Source organism: Pristiophorus japonicus, chromosome 13 (genome assembly GCF_044704955.1).
Source record: "Pristiophorus japonicus isolate sPriJap1 chromosome 13, sPriJap1.hap1, whole genome shotgun sequence".
Classification (NCBI taxonomy): Eukaryota; Metazoa; Chordata; class Chondrichthyes; family Pristiophoridae; genus Pristiophorus; species Pristiophorus japonicus.
In genome coordinates this window covers 21,273,406-21,291,887 of record NC_091989.1, presented here as the reverse complement: position 1 = coordinate 21,291,887, position 18,482 = coordinate 21,273,406, and the positions used below count along the sequence as shown (strand labels likewise).

At 45.0% G+C, this 18,482-nt stretch overlaps 1 protein-coding gene across 3 annotated transcripts in view; it reads left to right on the top strand.

The window, feature by feature from the left end:
• The window catches only part of cax1 (cation/H+ exchanger protein 1), a 52,579-nt gene that overhangs the window by 27,961 nt on the left and 6,136 nt on the right, over positions 1 to 18,482 (top strand). For all 3 annotated transcript variants that reach the window (XM_070897218.1, XM_070897216.1, XM_070897217.1), the window contains exons 6-15: positions 388 to 534; positions 1,560 to 1,745; positions 2,742 to 2,844; positions 4,449 to 4,590; positions 9,116 to 9,299; positions 11,508 to 11,607; positions 12,571 to 12,689; positions 15,671 to 15,705; positions 16,042 to 16,154; positions 17,501 to 17,649. In XM_070897218.1, coding sequence (XP_070753319.1) covers positions 388 to 534; positions 1,560 to 1,745; positions 2,742 to 2,844; positions 4,449 to 4,590; positions 9,116 to 9,299; positions 11,508 to 11,607; positions 12,571 to 12,689; positions 15,671 to 15,705; positions 16,042 to 16,154; positions 17,501 to 17,649 — 1,278 coding nt within the window. The remainder of the gene's footprint in view (positions 1 to 387; positions 535 to 1,559; positions 1,746 to 2,741; positions 2,845 to 4,448; positions 4,591 to 9,115; positions 9,300 to 11,507; positions 11,608 to 12,570; positions 12,690 to 15,670; positions 15,706 to 16,041; positions 16,155 to 17,500; positions 17,650 to 18,482) is intronic.

Here is an 18,482-nt window from a genome sequence, read left to right as displayed (position 1 = left end):
GGCCAATAGTAAAGGACAGTACATGCTGAAAGATGCTGCAGTGGATTTGAAGTGACTAGCAGCAACCTGTTCAGACCCTCCTGAAAACCTACCTCTTTGACCAAACTTTTAGTCACTTGTCCTAATGCCATCTCCTTGTGCTTGGTATGATTATGCTCTGGGGCATTTTACCACATTAAAAGGTGCTATATAAATGCAAGTTGCTGGCAAATGCTAATGATTGCTGTGATACGACCAGGAGCTCTCCTTCAGAAAGCCAAGATTCTGTTTGTGCAAACATGCAATTGTTTCCAGTAGCTAATGCTTTTTTGTGCAGCCTCCTTTTGTTCATACTGTATTTTCTAAATGATTTCTGAACACTGGTTCTTTCCTCTTCCTTTTTCGAAGCCATTCCTCTACGCGAGAAAAAGCAGTGTCCGATTTTATGGCGAGGGTATTCCTGAGGTGACTGCGGTGGAGACAACAACACTTCTCGGGGTCACGGAAAAGGTTGAAGATGCACCTCTAGAGACTCCAGCTGAGACGAAGTACTGGGTAGGTTGGCTGTTCAAAGGTTACTTTCCATTTTCAAGACAGCAGGTTACTCTGTCAATATTTTTATTCCGAACACTAGTCCTCTCCCTGGTTGGGTAGGGATGTTGAATGGTCAACACAGAAATGAAATGCACTGGAGAAGTAAAAGGTAACTTGTGGGAGATCTTTAAAGCCTAGAGGTGGGCTGCTGGGATTGGGTACTGCTATGGGACTTTAGCAGGTGGTGCAGTACCCCAACATGGGATGGAAGGAAGGTGGGCGATGTACATATTCCCCACAGGGGTACATTTCAGTCAGGTTATCCTCTGGAGAGGTGATGAGAGCAACTGAAGGGTAGTAAATTGTGCAATGAAGTTTAGAGAAATGTTTCACTTTATTGTAAAAGCTGATGGGAATGTCTTCTCCATCTCTTAATCATCAGTACTGAAATGACAGCAGTTTTGAGCTTTCCTTGCCTTCCCTGTCAAGGGGCAGACTGATTGCTGTTTTCTCCTGCATGCATTTTGCATTGCTGGGTATTCCTTATGTTGTGGGTGGTGGTTTTGTTAGCATGAGGTATTTTTTCTCCTGCACCTGACTGAAACCTAGCTCAGCTACTGCCCCAGAACTTGCCACCTGTTCAAATATCTGGGCCTGTGAAACTCATCTCATTTCAAAATGGTAACTTGCCTCCTGGGTCACTACATTGTAAGATGGTTTGCAGAGGAAATGTCGAATTAGCAGAGTATTTGTTTTAATGGTGGTCCCTGAAGACCCCTCTTCTCCATATGGAGATACTTCAGCCCTCGGCAACACTCAGACTCTTGATCTGTAGCTGCAAGATCAAACTTGGTATATTAGGAGTGTGACATGTCCAGTATTATACCTGTTTTCATCCCCCAGTGGTTTGTATGACTGAGGTGTACAGTGCTTCCCTGGAGTTTCGTTTTTTTAATTACTGGAATGTATTCACGCAATTTAGCAGATCACTCTCTGAAATTGGCTGCTTTTGAGAATTAACTTGTTGATCTTGATCCATTTTTCAGCACCGTCCTAGCACCTATGTGTGGCTTCTTCTGGGGTATCCATTTCTTGTGCTTGCCCATGGCCTGGCTTCCTTCGTTGCCTGGATCCTGGTTATCACCATCCCTGTAGCCAAACTAAATGGCAGAGCCATCACCATCATCTTGCTGATCCCTCCTGAGCAGCTTCAGATCAGACAACCCAAGAGGGTAAGAAGCTTCAGCAATGCAGTGTGACAACCTAACAGGACATAATCAGAACATTACATGAGGTTCAGACTATAAGCACTAGAAGTCAAGGCAGTGTTCCTACCCTTCATCCTAATGAGGGATGTTGGTGTTTTTCAGCATCCAGCACTGGGTTAAGTGCGGAGAAAAGCTTCCTCCACACCAAGCTTTCAGATGATCGGTTTGGCAATGGACATGACCTTTCCTGCTGTGCATCCCTACTGCCTTGCACAGAGGCAAACTAAACCATTCCTTCTAGTTTTCTGCACATGCTCCATTTATGGAGAAGGTGACTCTCTCTACCTCTGCACATTGTAACTGTGTAAATATGTGACTTCCGATACAATCTGCCACCAATTTTGTAACATGGTTATTTTAGATGATATCTAGCATTGTGCTATTATTGGCCAGTATGTCAGGCTGCCTGTTCTACATGGTATGAGGCAGAATAACAGGGCGACCTACCAAATTTATGCTTGCATTTTGAAAGTCTGAGCCCTGCCGAATCCACCCAAGATTTCCATTGATCCTGACACTTGGGGTTTTATTGAAGCTGTTAGAGGTTTCCTGTGGCTCTCTGCCACTGAGAACCACTTGCATGGATCCATCCAATAATATACCAACTGTTGGCTTCACTGGAAATTGTACATCAAGCCCTTTTTCATTCCTGTAGCAGAACATCAATGACGTGTAACTGGCTGCTGGACACGTGCAATTTGAGGAACAACTGGTTCTAATACAACAATCTCTGTGGCTGTACTATACTCAAAACATGGGCTCCTACTTTGACCAGTTCTAGAGTTGCATTGGATACAGTTGGTCCAAAATTGGGCATGATTCCAGATACTCTGCTGCAAAATGGCTGTCGCATTTGCCCATATTACAGGGGTTGCATTCTAAATGTGATTTCACAAAACATGTCTCCACATGAGTAGATGAACTGATTTGAATTTTTTCTGTTTCACTCCCTGGCCCCAGACTGAAGTTCCATTGGATGGGGAAGTGGTCCTCTGCTGTTACCATGCTGTGAATTTCTATTATTACAAATATACTGTGGTTGGCATTAATGTGTTTGCTGTAAGTATCCTTTGGTTCAGTGCTGTTGCTTTAACTGGTTTGGGGGAGGGGATCGATTATACCATTGCCTACTCTTTTTAAACTAGCAGTTTTGAATTATTTTTGAATTGTCACTTGTTTACTGGCACACTTCCAACCTCCTTGGGTTATCCCGCTCCCCTGTATTTTTTAAACTCTCCCCAAACTTTTTGGACAATATCTCAACTAAGAGGCTTCCAAGTGCCTTGTGACTGATTTTTATAAAAGGTGGAGAGAGCAGTGGAGGTTCATTTCAGTTATCTTCCTCCCTACCGCCCCCCCCCCCCCCCCCCAAACCCCATTTCAAACTCTCATTAGCAGCACTACACAGGAAACCAATGTCTTCCTACTTTTTAAAACTTATTTATTGATCTATATAGAATATTCCCACTTGGCAGGTCTCTACAGCAGTGGTCAGTAGAAATTGCTGACTAGCTACAGGTGAGGTTATGTCAACACTATTTAGCCACATACATTAATGTTAGTAGAAAACACCTTGCACACAACATGGTAAATGTACTTCACATATGTATTTACTTAACAAACATCTTCTGCCATGTGATCAAGGAAGGAAGTAAGTCAACAATCAAAACACTTGCACAGCTTTTGTTTAATTTTATCAACAAATGCACAAAGGTTAAAATTCACATGCATACGCCATACAATTAAGTATTGAGTTCATGTGCCCAAAGACTATTAATCAAATACAATTATTTGGCTAACTTATTGTTTCCCAGTATAAAGTTCACATGCATACACCATGTGATTAATAGAACTAAAAAGAAAGATGTATTTATGTAGCGCCTTTCACAACCACCGGATGTCTCAAAAGCGCTCTGCAGCCAATGAAATACCTTTGGAATGTAGTCACTGTTGCCAACTTGCGCACAGCAAGCTCCCACAAACAGCAATGTTTCTAATGACCAGAATTTTTTTTAAAATGCTGATTGAGGGATAAATATTGGCCAGGACACAAGGGATAACTCCCCTGCTGCTCTTTGAAATAGTGCCATGAGATCTTTTATGTCCACCTGAGGGGGCAGACGGTTTAACGTCTCTCTGAAAGATGGCACCTCTGACACTGTCAGCCTAGATTTTTTTTTTTTAAATGTGCTCAAGTTCCTGGAGTGGGACTTGAACCCCTAACCTTCTGACTCCGAGGCAAGAGTGCTATCCACTGAGCCACAGCTGACACTTGATTTGAGTATGGAGGTCAGGTGCCCAATGACTCTCTTACTTTTTAGTTTATCAGAAATAGAATATATCTGGCTAACTTATTTCCCAGTCAAAAGCAGATATATTAGGAAGACCCCCCCCACCCCAACTGGACTCGAAGATATTTTTACTCTTCATTCTCCAGCTAATGATGCAGCATTTGGGCTGGGCCAAATAAGCAATATGTTGAGCTTTGCAGCTCATGATTGGTGGGGTGGGGGGAAAATAAGGAAATGGGTAGGTGGTGATCAGTGTTCACTTAGTATCTGTGGTGCCTCTCGTGGATAGATGCAGCATCCTATGACCGATGATTAATGTCCATCGCTGACTTGGTTTTCTTTTCCATGGGAGTTATTTCTTTAACTGAGTCTTCAGATCTGCTGCCTCTAGTAATAGTTGCTCTGGTACTGGGTTATGCCGATACAGAGAATCACTATGCCAGCTCGCCTGTGAAATTCGCACTCTCCATCATGGCCATAATTCCTCTGTCCTACTACATTGGAATGGCAATCGCCAGGTAAGTGAAACTTTGTTTTTAAATATAGAATTTACAGCACAAACAGGTCATTCGGCCCAACTAATCCAGTGTTTATGCTCCGCACGAGCCTCCTCCCACTCTACTTCATCTAACCCGATCAGCATATCCCTCTTTCTTTCTCCCTCGTGTAAGTTTCTAGCTTCCCCTTAAATGTATCATGCTTTTCACCTCAACTACTGCTTGTGGTAATGAGATCCACATTCTAAGTTTTGATAACTTAAGAACTGTCATGAATTTTGCACTGGGATTGGTTGCTTGTCATGTTTGGAAACAAGCCTCCTTCAGGGCTGAGCTAACCAATCATCTTGATTTCAGAACAGGCTCTTTCAGTTGAACTCATCCAGCAAGAGGGCTTCCTGGGGCTTTTTCAATAAGCAATACCTGGTCCTGATCACTGCTTGGTTATCCCTGCTGAACTGTGTTGGATGAGGGCCAGTTTGGGCTTGGCTATGATGCCCTCTGATGGTTGATGGTTACAGCTGAAGCTGACATGAGTGGCACCTTGGGCTAATTACCAGAGGGCTGCCAGTACCTGTGGGAAGGGGGTCACCCGGGGGAGTGATTTGGTGTGGGTCGGAAGGGGGTGGAGCGGTGAGAGTGCTGATTTTTAAAAACCTCTACCTTCCCAGAATGCAAATTAGAGTGCAAAGCACATCTTAAAACTCTACAGCAGCTTGAATGTAGTTCCAGTTTCTAATCCATAAATGCACACCATAAGATGGAAAGTTGTCATCTCAAGCTGGTTTTAACTTTTGAAGCTTTATTTCTCTCATTTCAAATTAGTTTCCACACATTCAAATAAACCAAAACCATTTTAAGCTGTGCCCATCCGGTTGATGTTGCAAACTTGCAAGTTGTCCATCCACCACCAGTATGCCACCCTACCCCAAAAAACAACTCTTCTTTCCCAGGTGGGGTAACATTGTCCTGTCCAGCTCCAGGATCACTAGGATTTCCTGCTCCAGGTGCCACTTATGGCCCAGCAAACCTCTGCCCTCTGGTAGGGCCTAGTACTGGCAGAATGGGCATGAAAATGAAGCTTTGTCGTACACCAGCTGTACTGGGCCTGGGAGATTAGGACTTTGGCTTCAGTTGAAAATTCTGATTGGCCAATTTTTACATTGAACGGTCCTTGCATTTAGTCTTCAGCCTGCCTTTGTGGATCACCTACCCTTCCCCTCCAACTCTCTGGTCTGCAAAGATCTGGGGATTTCAGAGTTGGCTGCATGGAGTTGGGGATGAGAGGCTGGGAATGTCCCCATCTACATTTAATCTGTCTTCAGCTTGCGTCCAATGCAGGTGCAGGCTGAGCTTCCCCCTCCCCCCGCACTCCCCACAAAACGAGGAAGCCTCAGGGCAACATGAAAGGGGTGTCGGTTGATCAGGTCTGACCGTTCCTACTCGGCGGACTGGGAGTTCCTGGGGAGGAGGAGTCATCTGTAAAATCCACTATATACTAAGGAAAAGTTATAAAGTCTTGTTACTCATGTTCCTCTCTCTCTCTCTCCCTCTCTCTCTCTCTCTCTCTCTCTCTCTCCTTCCCCCCCCCCCCCCCCCAATACCCGAAGTACTGAAGGGCTAATTAACCTTCCTTGGGCTCCCTAATGTTGCTTTTTTGGAAGGGGAGGGCACATGAAAGCAACCTGGAGGGGAGTGATTTGATTATATTTTACAACTGCAATGGAAACTCTGCAGGGAGGAGTATTGTGCCAGTTTGGAGCTGGGAACACTCCTGTAGCAGCATGCTATTGCTACTGGAGCACTTGTTTGTGACTGCCTCATCCTTCAGATAAACAATACTGTTTTTTTTTTTCTCCTCGTACTGCTGGTGAGCCTGGTTTTCCCCTGAAAAATGCTTTCAACCATCACTTCCTCTTTTATCATGCTGTTTTCTATCGAGTCAAAGCAAAAACTCAACTCTCTCTTCTGCACAAATAGATCCATTTAGCAATATCCCCCAGAGTGTAAAATGGCTTCTTCTGACATGGAAATGCTTCAGTTCACTTTCATTGGGTTTTGGGGGTGGGCGGTGGTTGCCTGAAGTCTTGATACTGTCCTTGATACTGAGTGGTCTAAAAATATCATGCCTGTGGTTTGTTTGCCCTGTTGTGTGGTGCAAATGGCTTCCTTCTGATTGACATTCTGATCTGTTTGCAAAACTCATTTGGTTTCTGTTTGATCAGCACCTACAGATAGGCCGCAAGCTGACTTGAGGCTGAATTATACTGTGACTTGTGCACTACTGTGGTCTATGCAATGCCTTGCTCTGAAGTCCAGTCCACAGAAGTGCTCCCTAGTTGTGTGTGGGAGCCAGCCCACTGTTTTACATCCACTTGAGTAAATGCATGGGTAGTCAGGTGGGCATCATTCTTGGTGTGTGATCCAGGAAACTATCTAGTTATCTCCATTAAGCCCAAATACAATAAGACAATCTGCCCCCTGAGGCACTCTTGCAGTCCACAGGCAAAGCTTAAGCCACCCCTGCATGCGCCTCCCTTACTGAAATGCATGTTACCTCACAATCTTAGTGATCGCAATCAACCATGAGGGAGAAGGTTAAGCTCCAAGAGTAGGTGGTGGTTCAGGGAGCTTCATATATTGTGTTGGGGAAATATCTGCTAGTTGGAGCAGTGGAGAAAAATAAACATTGAGGATGTTCAGAGGCTGGAAGCTATAATGGGAGAGTTGGAATATTAGAGGTTACATAGAATTTGCAACATGGAAATAGACCCTTCAGCCCAACTAGTCCACACTAGTGTTTATGCTCCATGAGCCTCCTCCCATCTTATTTCATCCAACCCTATCAGCATAACCTTCTATGGCTTTCTACCTTCCTCCAAAATGCATTTATACTATTCACCTCAACTACTCCTTGTGGTAGTGAGTTCCACATTCTCACCACTCCCTGGGTAAAGAGGTTTCTCCTGAATTCTCTACTGGGTATGTCTTGTATTTATGACCCTTTTGTTTTGGACCCCCCCCCCCCTCACAAGTGGAAACATTTTCTCTACATCTACCCCATCAAACCCTTTTGTAATTCTAAAGGCCTGTATCGGGTCACTCCTCAGCCATTTTTTTCCCTAGAAGAACCCCAGCCTGTTCAGCCTTTCCTAGTAACCTCTTAGTCCTGGTGTCATTCTTGTAAATCTCTTTTTTTTTCTCCAGTGCCTCATGTATCCTAATCTGGAGACTAGAACCATTCTTAATTGGGTTGGGCTAAACAGACTGCTTGTGTGGGAGGAGAGAGAAGTTTTAGATTTTGTGAATTGACTGTTGAATTAGAGTATAAAATAGAATGCATGCTCCTTAAGCACTTTCGTCATAACGTGACCACCCACTTACTGCAAACTTGCCAATACCCCCCCCCCCCCCCCCCCAGAGTTTAGGCTGGATTCATGGGCGAAAGGACAGCATCGAACTTCCTGCTGTCCCAAGGGAATCGAGGGATAGGATGGTAAAGTGGAGTTGATGTCGATCACCAATGATCTTATTCAATGGTGGAGCAAGCTTGAGGGCCGTATGGCCTACTCCTATTTCTTGTGTTTGCCCAGTCCTAGGAAGGGTGGGCGCTGGTTCCAGTGGGCAAGTTTGTTGTTTATAAACGTCATACTAATTTCCGGAGAATCTTTTGTGCTCTTGAATGTTTCTAGAATGAATATAACTTTACTGAAACCGGTTGCTTTCTCAGTCATTATTTAAAAGGGGATGAAATGTCCAGGGGAGCTCTTGTCTTGAAAGTTGATTTCTTGCTCGGGGGCAGGTTGCAGTTCAAGATGGCGGCTCACCACCACCTACTTGACGGCAGCTAGATGGTCAATAAATGCCAGCGATGCCCACATCCTGAATTAATATTTTAAAAATATATATGTTGACCATTTTGTCCCTCAAACTGGTGGTGTCAGGACACACTGTTCCTTTTTTGAGAAAAAGACCATTACCCAGAGTGTATTCTGCTAGCGTGCAATTCTGTAATTTCTGGCCATTTTAAGGCTGCTTCCACTGACTGGAGTGGGGTAGGACTGTCTGTCTGTCTGTCTCCCTTCGGTCTGTGTCCTGTTGGGGTCTTGAACTAGGGCCATAACCAGGGCCAGTCCCTAATCTGTTGGCAGCCCCAGTCCTTGTAATCCTGCTGGTGGTTGGTGTCGTGACTAGGTGCAGCCGATGATCTGAGTGTTTTGGGAAGTCGGTAACTGTGATGGAAGTATGGTGACGTTGGGCTTCCTGGAGTAATGAGGGATTTTGTAAAGATCCAGGTCTTTGGTGGAAGTTGAACTCCTGACACACTCGTACCCTGGGGTTGGGGGAAGTGCCCCCCGTCCCCCGGCATCACTTTATTACAGACTAATACTGTGGTTGTGTTGGTCTATTTTTGTAATTTACTATGATTGTGATTTATTCAGTAACTGTACCTCTGCGTACTGGAGTTGGTTGGTAGAGCTTGGGAAGCCTTGCTGTTCAAAGTTCCCCTAATGTGCACGAGTTTAATCTGCTCTTATGTCTTCAGTATTTCAGCTCAGAGTAACTTTGCAGTGGGTGCAGTAGTGAACGCTACGTTCGGTTCAATCACCGAGTTGACCTTCTACATAACTGCTCTGATCAAAGGCAGTAATAAAGGGAACAAGTGCTACGAGGAGGTGGTGAAAAGTGCCTTGACTGGAACCCTGTTGGGGTGTGTCCTCTTTATCCCGGTGAGTTGTCATTTTAGCAACCTTCTCTTACAAAGAAAGCTAGGAAATGTCACACTCTGCAGGATTTGAAGCCTTCTGGTCACAGAGTAAGAACTGAGCCCAATCCTTCCCACAAGCCATGACAAAGCTTAATCTCCCGAAGGAAAGTTCTGTATAAATTCTACCTAATTCCCCAAAGGTGATGGAACAAAAAGCAGAATATTCATCCACCCTCACAGCTGAACTAACGATGTTAGATTTGCAAGAATGTTACTTTTGTCTAAATCTCTCTCTTGTTCCCCCTGCCCAAAAAGAACAGCACAAGGTCCATGTGTGTGATGTAGAATATTTCATCTTCCCTTCCCTGTTGCCTCTAATTCTGTTGCTAACCATATAATTCCCCAGCTCCAATTTGCAGATGTTGTGATGCCACCTTAGTTCTTTTGCTGCGAGTCTGTTCAATGCACTACAATGTGCCTTTCTGAAGCTGTACACTAGCAAGAAGCGCGGTTACCTGGATTGTACTGTGACCACATAATCTGGCCACATTGTTTGCATGCCAGACACAAGACTCCCAAAGTAAGTGCTCTACTTGGAACTCCTTCACGACAAACGAGCCAAAGATGGGCAGAGGAAACGTTACAAGGGCACCCTCAAAGCCTCCTTGATAAAGTGCAACATCCCCACTGACACCTGGGAATCCCTGGCTCTAAGTGGAGGAAGTGCATCCAGGAGGGCGCTGTACACCTTGCGTCTCATCGCGGAGGGAGAGTGTGCAGAAATCAAGCGCAGGCAGCCCCTCCCACCCTTTCCCTCAACGACTGACTGTGTGTGTGTGTGTGGGGGAGACTCACTCACTGTGACTCACTCACTGTGACTCACTCACTGTGACTCACTCACTGTGACTCACTCTCTCTCCTTTTCGAATTTCTAATGTGTAACAAACCGTCTTCTCATCTCTTATACCCACAAAGCCTTTGAACACTCTTCCTTGCGTAGTACATATAGATAATTAACATGCAGACGATGTAAACAAAAGCAAAATGTTGGAAATCTCGGCGGGTCAGGCAGCAACTGGAGAAAGAGAGTTAACGTTTCAGGTCAATGACCCTTCGTCCGACTGGAGTGTTTGGAAAGAGGGGAAGAAATAACAAAAGGAAGGTCTGATCGGTTGGAAGACAGGAGAGATTGGAGACAAAAAAAGGATGATGCCCCAAATTCAAATGGTAATGCCAGGAGTTAGAAAAACATTTGCCGATTGACATCCTATCTTGACTAAGATTGGCAGCAGCTACGCTCTGAAATTGTTGAATTCAATGTTGAGTCCCAAAGGCTGTAAAGTGCCTAAACTAAAGATGAGGTGCTGTTCCTCGAGCTTGCGTTGAGCTTTGTTGGAACTGTGTAAGAGACCGAGGGCGGAGAGGTCAGTGGAGAATTAGTGACAGGCGATTGGAAGTTCAGGGTCATACTTGCGGACTGAATGGAGGTAAATTTAAATGTCCTGAAATCATGACTAACTGCTTTCTGAATTACTATACACAAACCAGCTTGTTTCCTTGCATAGTAACAAATGGTATATTTAAATAATTAACATATAGATGTCTTGAATTAGTGCACAAACCAGGTGATCAGTAGAGGAGATTTTGATTGCATGCATAGATAGTATCGATGATTCATACATAACATACAGATAAATGACCAGCTGCTCATTATCCTGAAGTCAAGTCTCACTGCCATAAATCAACTTTCACCATGAAGTACTGTAAACACACAGGTGATCAGATGGACACATTTGAATGGCTCCATATTGTTTAGCGGTCTGTTTCAATCCAAACGCCCTCGGTTTTGATCCAAACCTCAATCTTCACCCTTGCGCTTTGGCGCAGTGTGCAGAAATCGAATCAGAAATACGGGCTTTCACTCCCACAGACTGCCCGCCTGGATTTTGTGATCAAGTCTTGAACCTATAACCTTGTGACTGAGTCGAGAATGCTGCCAACTGAGCCACGGCTGATGCACAAGTTTGGTTCAGCAAATGGCCTTGGCTGCTTGTTTGACCAAGACGGTGTTCTGTCTGGCTTCAAGTACATTTTTGCTTTATGCTGCAAAGTGGGGGAAACATGGGCCGATGGATGATTCTCTAAGCGGTGGAGAAACTTTATACACTTGTCAGTTTTGTAAATCCTTGTGCTTTTTGTGCTTTTGCTGACGAGCTGGTTTGTTGTCCAGGGTATATCAATGGTGATCGGAGGATGCAAGCACCAGGAGCAGAGGTTCAACAGCAGGTCAGCTGGCATCAGCTCAGCACTGCTCTTCATTTCAGTGGGAGGTAGGTGGTGAGGCAGAGAAATGTCACATGCTGTCTGACTTTTAGCATCTGAGTTGCCTATAAACAAATGGCCTCTTAAATACCACCGGACAGACCCTGCAAGTGCCTTGCTATCCCAGTGCTAAATATGGATTTATCTTTTGTTCATAACCATGGCTGTAGTGTGAGGCAGTCGGTATGAACACCTGTATCCATTGAGTGAAATAATGTGACCGTTTAAAGCAATCATGAAGCAAATTGTAAGGTGGCTTTGCTTGATCTCAGTACCCCCAAGAGCATAGGAACTGGAAGAGGCCATTCAATCCGATCATGGCTGATCTGTACCTCAATTCCATTTGCCCACTGTTGCTCCATAGACCTTGAAATGCTTACCCAATCAAAGTCTGTTGGGGAAAAGTTCTGCTTTCCACTCTGCAGGGGGAGAAAGTGCTTCCTGAATTTTGGGAGCTCCAAGATTGTGCCCCCGCCAGATTTCACGCACCAGAAATAGTTTCTCTGTATCTACCCTATCAAAGTGGGATTGCTGGCTGCCTCTTCACCCAAGGGAGAAGGAAATTGGCCAGGGTTCCCACACCCGGTCAAGGTTCCCAGACAAGTATGTATAGGTAGACGTGGCCGAACACTGGATTGGGATTTGGTTGTGTTGCCCATCACAGTCGAATAGTATGCCAGCACCGTCTGTGTTTTACCAGAATGTGCACCTGCCTTCAGGAAAAGTTTCTTTCAAAATCTGTCACTGGTGGTGTGTGTGGGGAGGGGGCATGTCGTGGTGTGGGTTTGAGTTTCTGAACCCTCGGGTGCTCAACCTCTGAAACTACCCACAGCCTCTTATTCCACTGAAATTGGCAGCAGTCCAAGGTGCTGCTGGGCAATTTCTGTGGTATGGAGACCAATCGCAAGATCTGCCTCTTAAACTTAAAAGCCGTTGGTTATGTTTGATGTGGCTGATTTGTTCTCTTGTAGGTGTGTTTGCACCAACACTCTTCTCCAAGGCCTATGGAAGCCTAATATGTCAAGGCTGCATCAACTCGACACAGAATGAAACTGGTCCCTTTGAGTGCAGCGACTGTCACTTCAGTGTGGTATGGATATACACTTTTTAAAAATTAAAGCTGCGTTTGGAGCCTGCTCTCTTGGCTGGATGAGTGGCTGAGCTGTAGAAAGCCAGCAAGAATCCAGGTACATATAGTTCCTGGTCGGATAACACAGGCTCTGGTTTGGGAGGTGCAATATTAGCCGGGAGTTTACTGCTCCTGAGATTTTTGATTCTTGGCCGTTGCTAGGGAATGAGGACTGGGGTCCAGTTTGGCTGTGATGGTTGGACGTTGGCTCGCCCTGGCTCTCCCGGCTCGGACACGATTGACCACTTCGTCAGGTACTGAAAGGGGATCAGTATTTACTGCCCCCACTCCGTGACACCCAGTGCCTGGGATGCTGATGACATCACACCTTTTGTGTGTGGAGGGGGAGGGGGCACGAGAAATTCAATGGCCATTTTTTTGGAGGAGGGGTCTGCGTATGTTGCTGTCTCTATCATCCAGTTGCGTGGAGAAAACTGCACTCCCTTTAGGCCGACTCGAGACGTGCATCTTAAATTCTCCCTGAACAGATCACCTAGTACTGCGAATAGAAGTCGGTGATCACCTCAAACCTGCTTCATTCTTAATCCTGTGGATAAGGCAGAATTATTTTAAGTGTTTAACTCCAGTGTGACAGCCAGTTAAACTCCTGTTCTGCGCACGGTACATTACTGTTCTACGATTCCTATTTAAATTTTCTTCTCCTTCCCTTGTTAAACTGCCAGAGAAATTCCTCCTCCTGGCGCACTGTCTTGCTGCTGCAGGCCCTACTGATCCCAGGCACTGCCACGGAGCAGGGGCAGTATGTGCTGATCCCGGGCACTGTGTGACACTGGGCTGTGTGCTGATCCCAAGCACTGTCACGGAGCAGGGACAGTATGTGCTCTGTGGGACATTCTGCACAAATGGCCCTGGGTTAAGTTCTTGTGTTCCAATGCCATCTAGTGGTGGTAAGAGAATACTGCTGTCGAAAGCAGGAAACCTGCACTGAACCTAAAACTGGTGGAGGATATTCTTTGACCCCTGAGCTGCCACTTTTACGCTTGGGCTTATTTTTCTCTTGATTTAGAAACATAGAAAATAGGTGCAGGATTAGGCCATTCGGCCTTTCCAGCCTGCACTGCCATTCAATGAGTTCATGGCTGAACATGCAATGTCAGTACCCCATTTCTGCTTTCTCACCATACCCCTTGATCCCCCTAGTAGTAAGGACTACATCTAAATCCTTTTTGAATATATTTAGTGAATTGGCCTCAACAACTTTCTGTGGTAGAGAATTCTGCAGGTTCACCACTCTGGGTGAAGAAGTTTCTCCTCATCTCAGTCCTAAATGGCTTACCCCTTATTCTTAGACTGACCCCTGGTTCTGGACTTCCCCAACATTGGGAACATTCTTTCTGCATCTAACCTGTCTAAACCCGTCAGAATTTTAAACATTTCTGAGATCCCCTCTCATTCATCTGAACTCCAGTGAATACAAGCCCAGTTGATCCAGTCTTTCTTGATATGTCAGTCCCGCCATCCCAGGAATCAGTCTGGTGAACCTTTGCTGCACTCACTCAATAGCAAGAATGTCCTTCCTCAAGTTAGGAGACCAAAACTGTACACACTATCCCAGGTGTGGCCTCACCAAGGCCCTGTACCAACTGTAGTAATACCTCCCTGCCCCTGTACTTAAATCCCCTTGCTATGAAGGCCAACATGCCATTTGCTTTCTTAACTGCCTGCTGTACCTGCATGCCAACCTTCAATGACTGATGTACCATGAATCATTGAGGTGGAGGACCAAATATGCAATCCTGTGTTTGCCAATTGGCTTGCTAAACACTAGTTATTGAAGTCAGTCCCTCAGAATTGTTAATCTCACCAGGAGGTGAGGAGATCATGGCTATAGAAGGTCTCTGGCTATAGAAGGCTCTGGATGACCTCCATTTTTAATTGGGAATTTTTGCTATCTGCCTATTGGGTGACCTGAGCCAACCTGTTTAAAGCAGGTCAGATAGCTATAGAACTGACTGGAGAAAAAGTAAGAACTTGCATTTATATGATCTCCGGACATCCCAAAGAGCCTTGCAGTGAATTAAGTACTTTTGAAGTATAGTCAATGTTGTAATATTGGAAAGTCAGCAGCCAATTTGCGCACAGCAAGATATCTCAAACAGCAATGAAATAATGACCAGGTAATTGGTTGTAGTGATGGGTGAGGGACAAATAGTGGCCAGCTCACTGGGGAGAACTCCCCTGCTTTCCTTCCAGCTGAGAAGGAAGTAGTACCCCAATTTAACATCTCATCCAAAAGACAGCACCTTATTTATTCACTGAATGTGGGAATTGCTGGCAAGGCCAGGATTTATTGCACATCTGTAGCTGCCTTAAACCTCTCAGTGCAGCACTCCATCAGTTTTGCACTAGCATGTCTGCCTACATTATGGGCTCAAGTCTCCAGTGCAATTTGAACTCCATCTTCTGACCCGAGGCGCAAATGTGAGCCACAGCTAATGCCTTGGTACAAGGTATTAGGGTGCATGTAACATTCTTACGAAGCTTATCTCTACGTACACCACTACACCTTAGATACAAAGGAAATGTTAGTAATCATCATTCTCCAAATGACTCTACAGAATTGTTTAATGGTGGCATTAATGTAGCTAGTTTCCTCAGGCACCCCCTTTGATTTTGGGAGTGCAGGGACTGTTTTTTGGGCATTTTTTTGGATAGGGTGGCATTACCCTCTTTGCACATTAATGCGCTAAAGCCAGGATGTTCAGTGATGGTGGGGGAATGCATTTTCTAGGTAGGATTGATGAGGACAAGCGCCTGCTATTAAGGTCTGATTCTGTGAGGACTGTACACCCTATCTGAGGGTGAATTGGGTCTGTCTCATTGCTACTTTGATACAGTGGCTTTCAAGCATCAATGAAGTGTCAGGATTTTAAATCCCTATTGATTAGAAATATTGTTTCACCACCTCTCCTTCCTCACAGCTGCAGAACAACACCTTGTTTCACAGTCACGTCCAGTAAGTAAATGTTTTTAAACTCTTTGGTCTCCTTGTTTCGCTCCTTCTGCTCTCGGGTACAGGGGCAGAGGCACCATGTGCTGCATGTGTATGCAGAACAAGTGCTCATTCAGACTGTACAAACTGGGGGAATGCAAGACTAAAATGGCTGAATGTAAATGCTGTAGCTGAATAGGTTATCTTTTCTGGAGATTAATAATGCAGAAGGCTTCAGTAAAGACAGATTGAATGGTGGGCTAAGTGGGATTTGCTGTGCACTTTGTACAGGGTGTCATTGAAGCATCACACACAGGGCATGTTTTCCATAACTCTGATTCTGTGCTGTCTCTCCTGTAGGCCCCTGATCTACACAGTGTGCATACTTCTCCCTGCATCATATGTGATAGGTCTTGTCTTTGCTCTGAAGACACATACCCATATCTATGATATTCACATCAGTGACTGTCATGGTAAGTACCTCTTCCCCCAGCCTTGGGATAAGTTGCTCGTTTACTTGTCTAATAAAGTAATGTTTGTAGCAGATAGAAAACATCCCTGTCCTGCCATACACCTTCTCTTCTCTTTTCCCCCCTCCCCCCCCAAATTGTGTTATAGCCATGTATCTAATAGTTTCCCCCTCCAATAGAATGTTGAGCAGGATGTTGGAGAGTCAACCATTCACCCAATGTCTTATTTATGGAATCGAAAACTCGCTTCTGCTGTAGCTGGAATAGGAAGTTCACATTTTGACACTTAATGGAAATTTTTTTTATTTTTCTCGGTTACTTGGGTTATTTCCTGACATTGGTCATTCAGATCCAATCAGATTTTCAACTAGAGAAATTTCTAACCAAATAGTCTTTAGCTGGCTCCTGGACCCCAAGCTAGTCCACTCCCACACACTGATGTGCGTGGTCAGCAGCCTTAATGGGACAGACCGGGTTAGCAAGCTCCAAACTAGCTGCAGGGAATAAGGTAATGGCAGATTGTAACCCCCCCCCAGATAAACACTAGTTAAATATAAAACTAGCATTCCACCATTGGTTACCCTTGGCAATGGATTCCTGCTCGGCCAGAGAACAGAAGCATTTCAACTTGCCATATCCAGAAACCCAACTTGCAGAAAGGGAGTCTTGACTGTGTGGGGATGTGTGACTACTAGTGGGGCAGAGGTAGAACTAAAATTCCTGGTTCAAATGGCTCTTCAGCATCGACTCACTGTACATTCAACTGAAGCCAAGCATGGGCACAGCATCCACTTCCTGAATATAATTGTTGGTCTTCAGTAGTAGACTGGAGAGCAATCCTGCATATACTCTCCATCTGTGCAGATATTAAGGAAACCTGGTTGTTATTGGGACAGTGGCTCAAGAACCTCTACAGCTGTGTTGAATGCCATCAATGCCACATCCAGATGTTAAAGGGGATGCTTGTTGAGTGTCTCCTTGCTGACTCTGGCCAGCTCAGTTTCCATGGCCTGTCTTGTGTTAAATGCCCCTGAAGATTTCCCCAGTGTCATGGGTTTTCCATGCACCTGGAGCCCCTGAATTCCCCCTTTCCATGAAGCTGGTTCTCATTTCAAAGAATGGAAGACTGACGACCCAGAACTTCAATCCAGTCTGGAACTAGCTACTTATTGAGTTGTCCAACTTTGTGCGCTTTCATAAAATCATAGAATAATGCAGGACAGGATGAATCCATTTGGCCCATCATGCCTGTGTCAGCTCTTTGGTAGAGTTATCCAATTAGTCCCACAACCCTTTTCTCCAAAGGGAGTTGTTTGCTGGTGTTGACTTAACTTTTACCTTCTCCCCAGTTCCAGGACATAGCCACAGTGTTGTCGTTCACTGGTCACGATGGAGAGCTGTGATGCTACTCATTGTAGCCACTGTTTTCATGTCTGCCTGTGCAGAGTTGGTGTCTGAGCACATTGACCCCTTGCTGTCCAGCTCTGCAATCTCACCGGTAAGTCACTGTTGCTATCTCAATGTTTTGTTCAGTGAGTACATAGCACCGCATGTTTTTTTTATAGCTACATATATAGGGGTGAATGGTTCAGTAGGTTTTGGCAGTGTGTAGCTGCCCAGATTGGTCCCATCTCTGTGCTGAGTTAGTTTGCTGTATGTAAACAATTTTGGTTTTGTCTGCCAATTCAGCATTAAGCTTTCCCCCCCAAAAAAATGTCTCTGGCTCGTGTGTGTTCTTTGGTATATGGCAGTTGTTTGACTAGAATCATGCGTACTGAAGGAGGCTGTTAAGCCCATCTTGCTAGTGCTGGCTCTTTGTAAGAGTTTTCCAATAGGCCCACTCCCCTGCTTGTTCCCCTTAGCCATACCAATCTTTGTTTCCAATATATATCCAGTTCTTTTTGAAAGTTGTTATTGAATCTGCTACCACTGTTCTTTCAGGCAGTGCACTAGTGGCATTAATGGTCACTAGTGCATTTGAAGCAGCTCATTCTTGTGATGTAATAACTACCAAAACCCTGTTGCAAGATATTTTTTCAAAATAAATCTAAAGTAGTGTCTCAGAAGTTTGTTTTTGTAATACTGGTAAGTAAATCTGGAGGGTCAAGTAGACAGAGGTGTTTGAGGATAGTACCTGCCTTTTAAAATCCTCTGCTGTTTCAGATGAGAACTCCTGGAGGGGAGAGGGGGCAAGGGGCCAGCAGTAACCGAGTCCCAGTGAGAGAGGCTGTGGGGCTGGAGAAAACTTCAGAAATAGGGATAGAGCAAGGATCTGCCAGGACTAGGAAGAGGCAAAAAGTCAAGATTGGCTCACTTGGGACATGTGAAGCT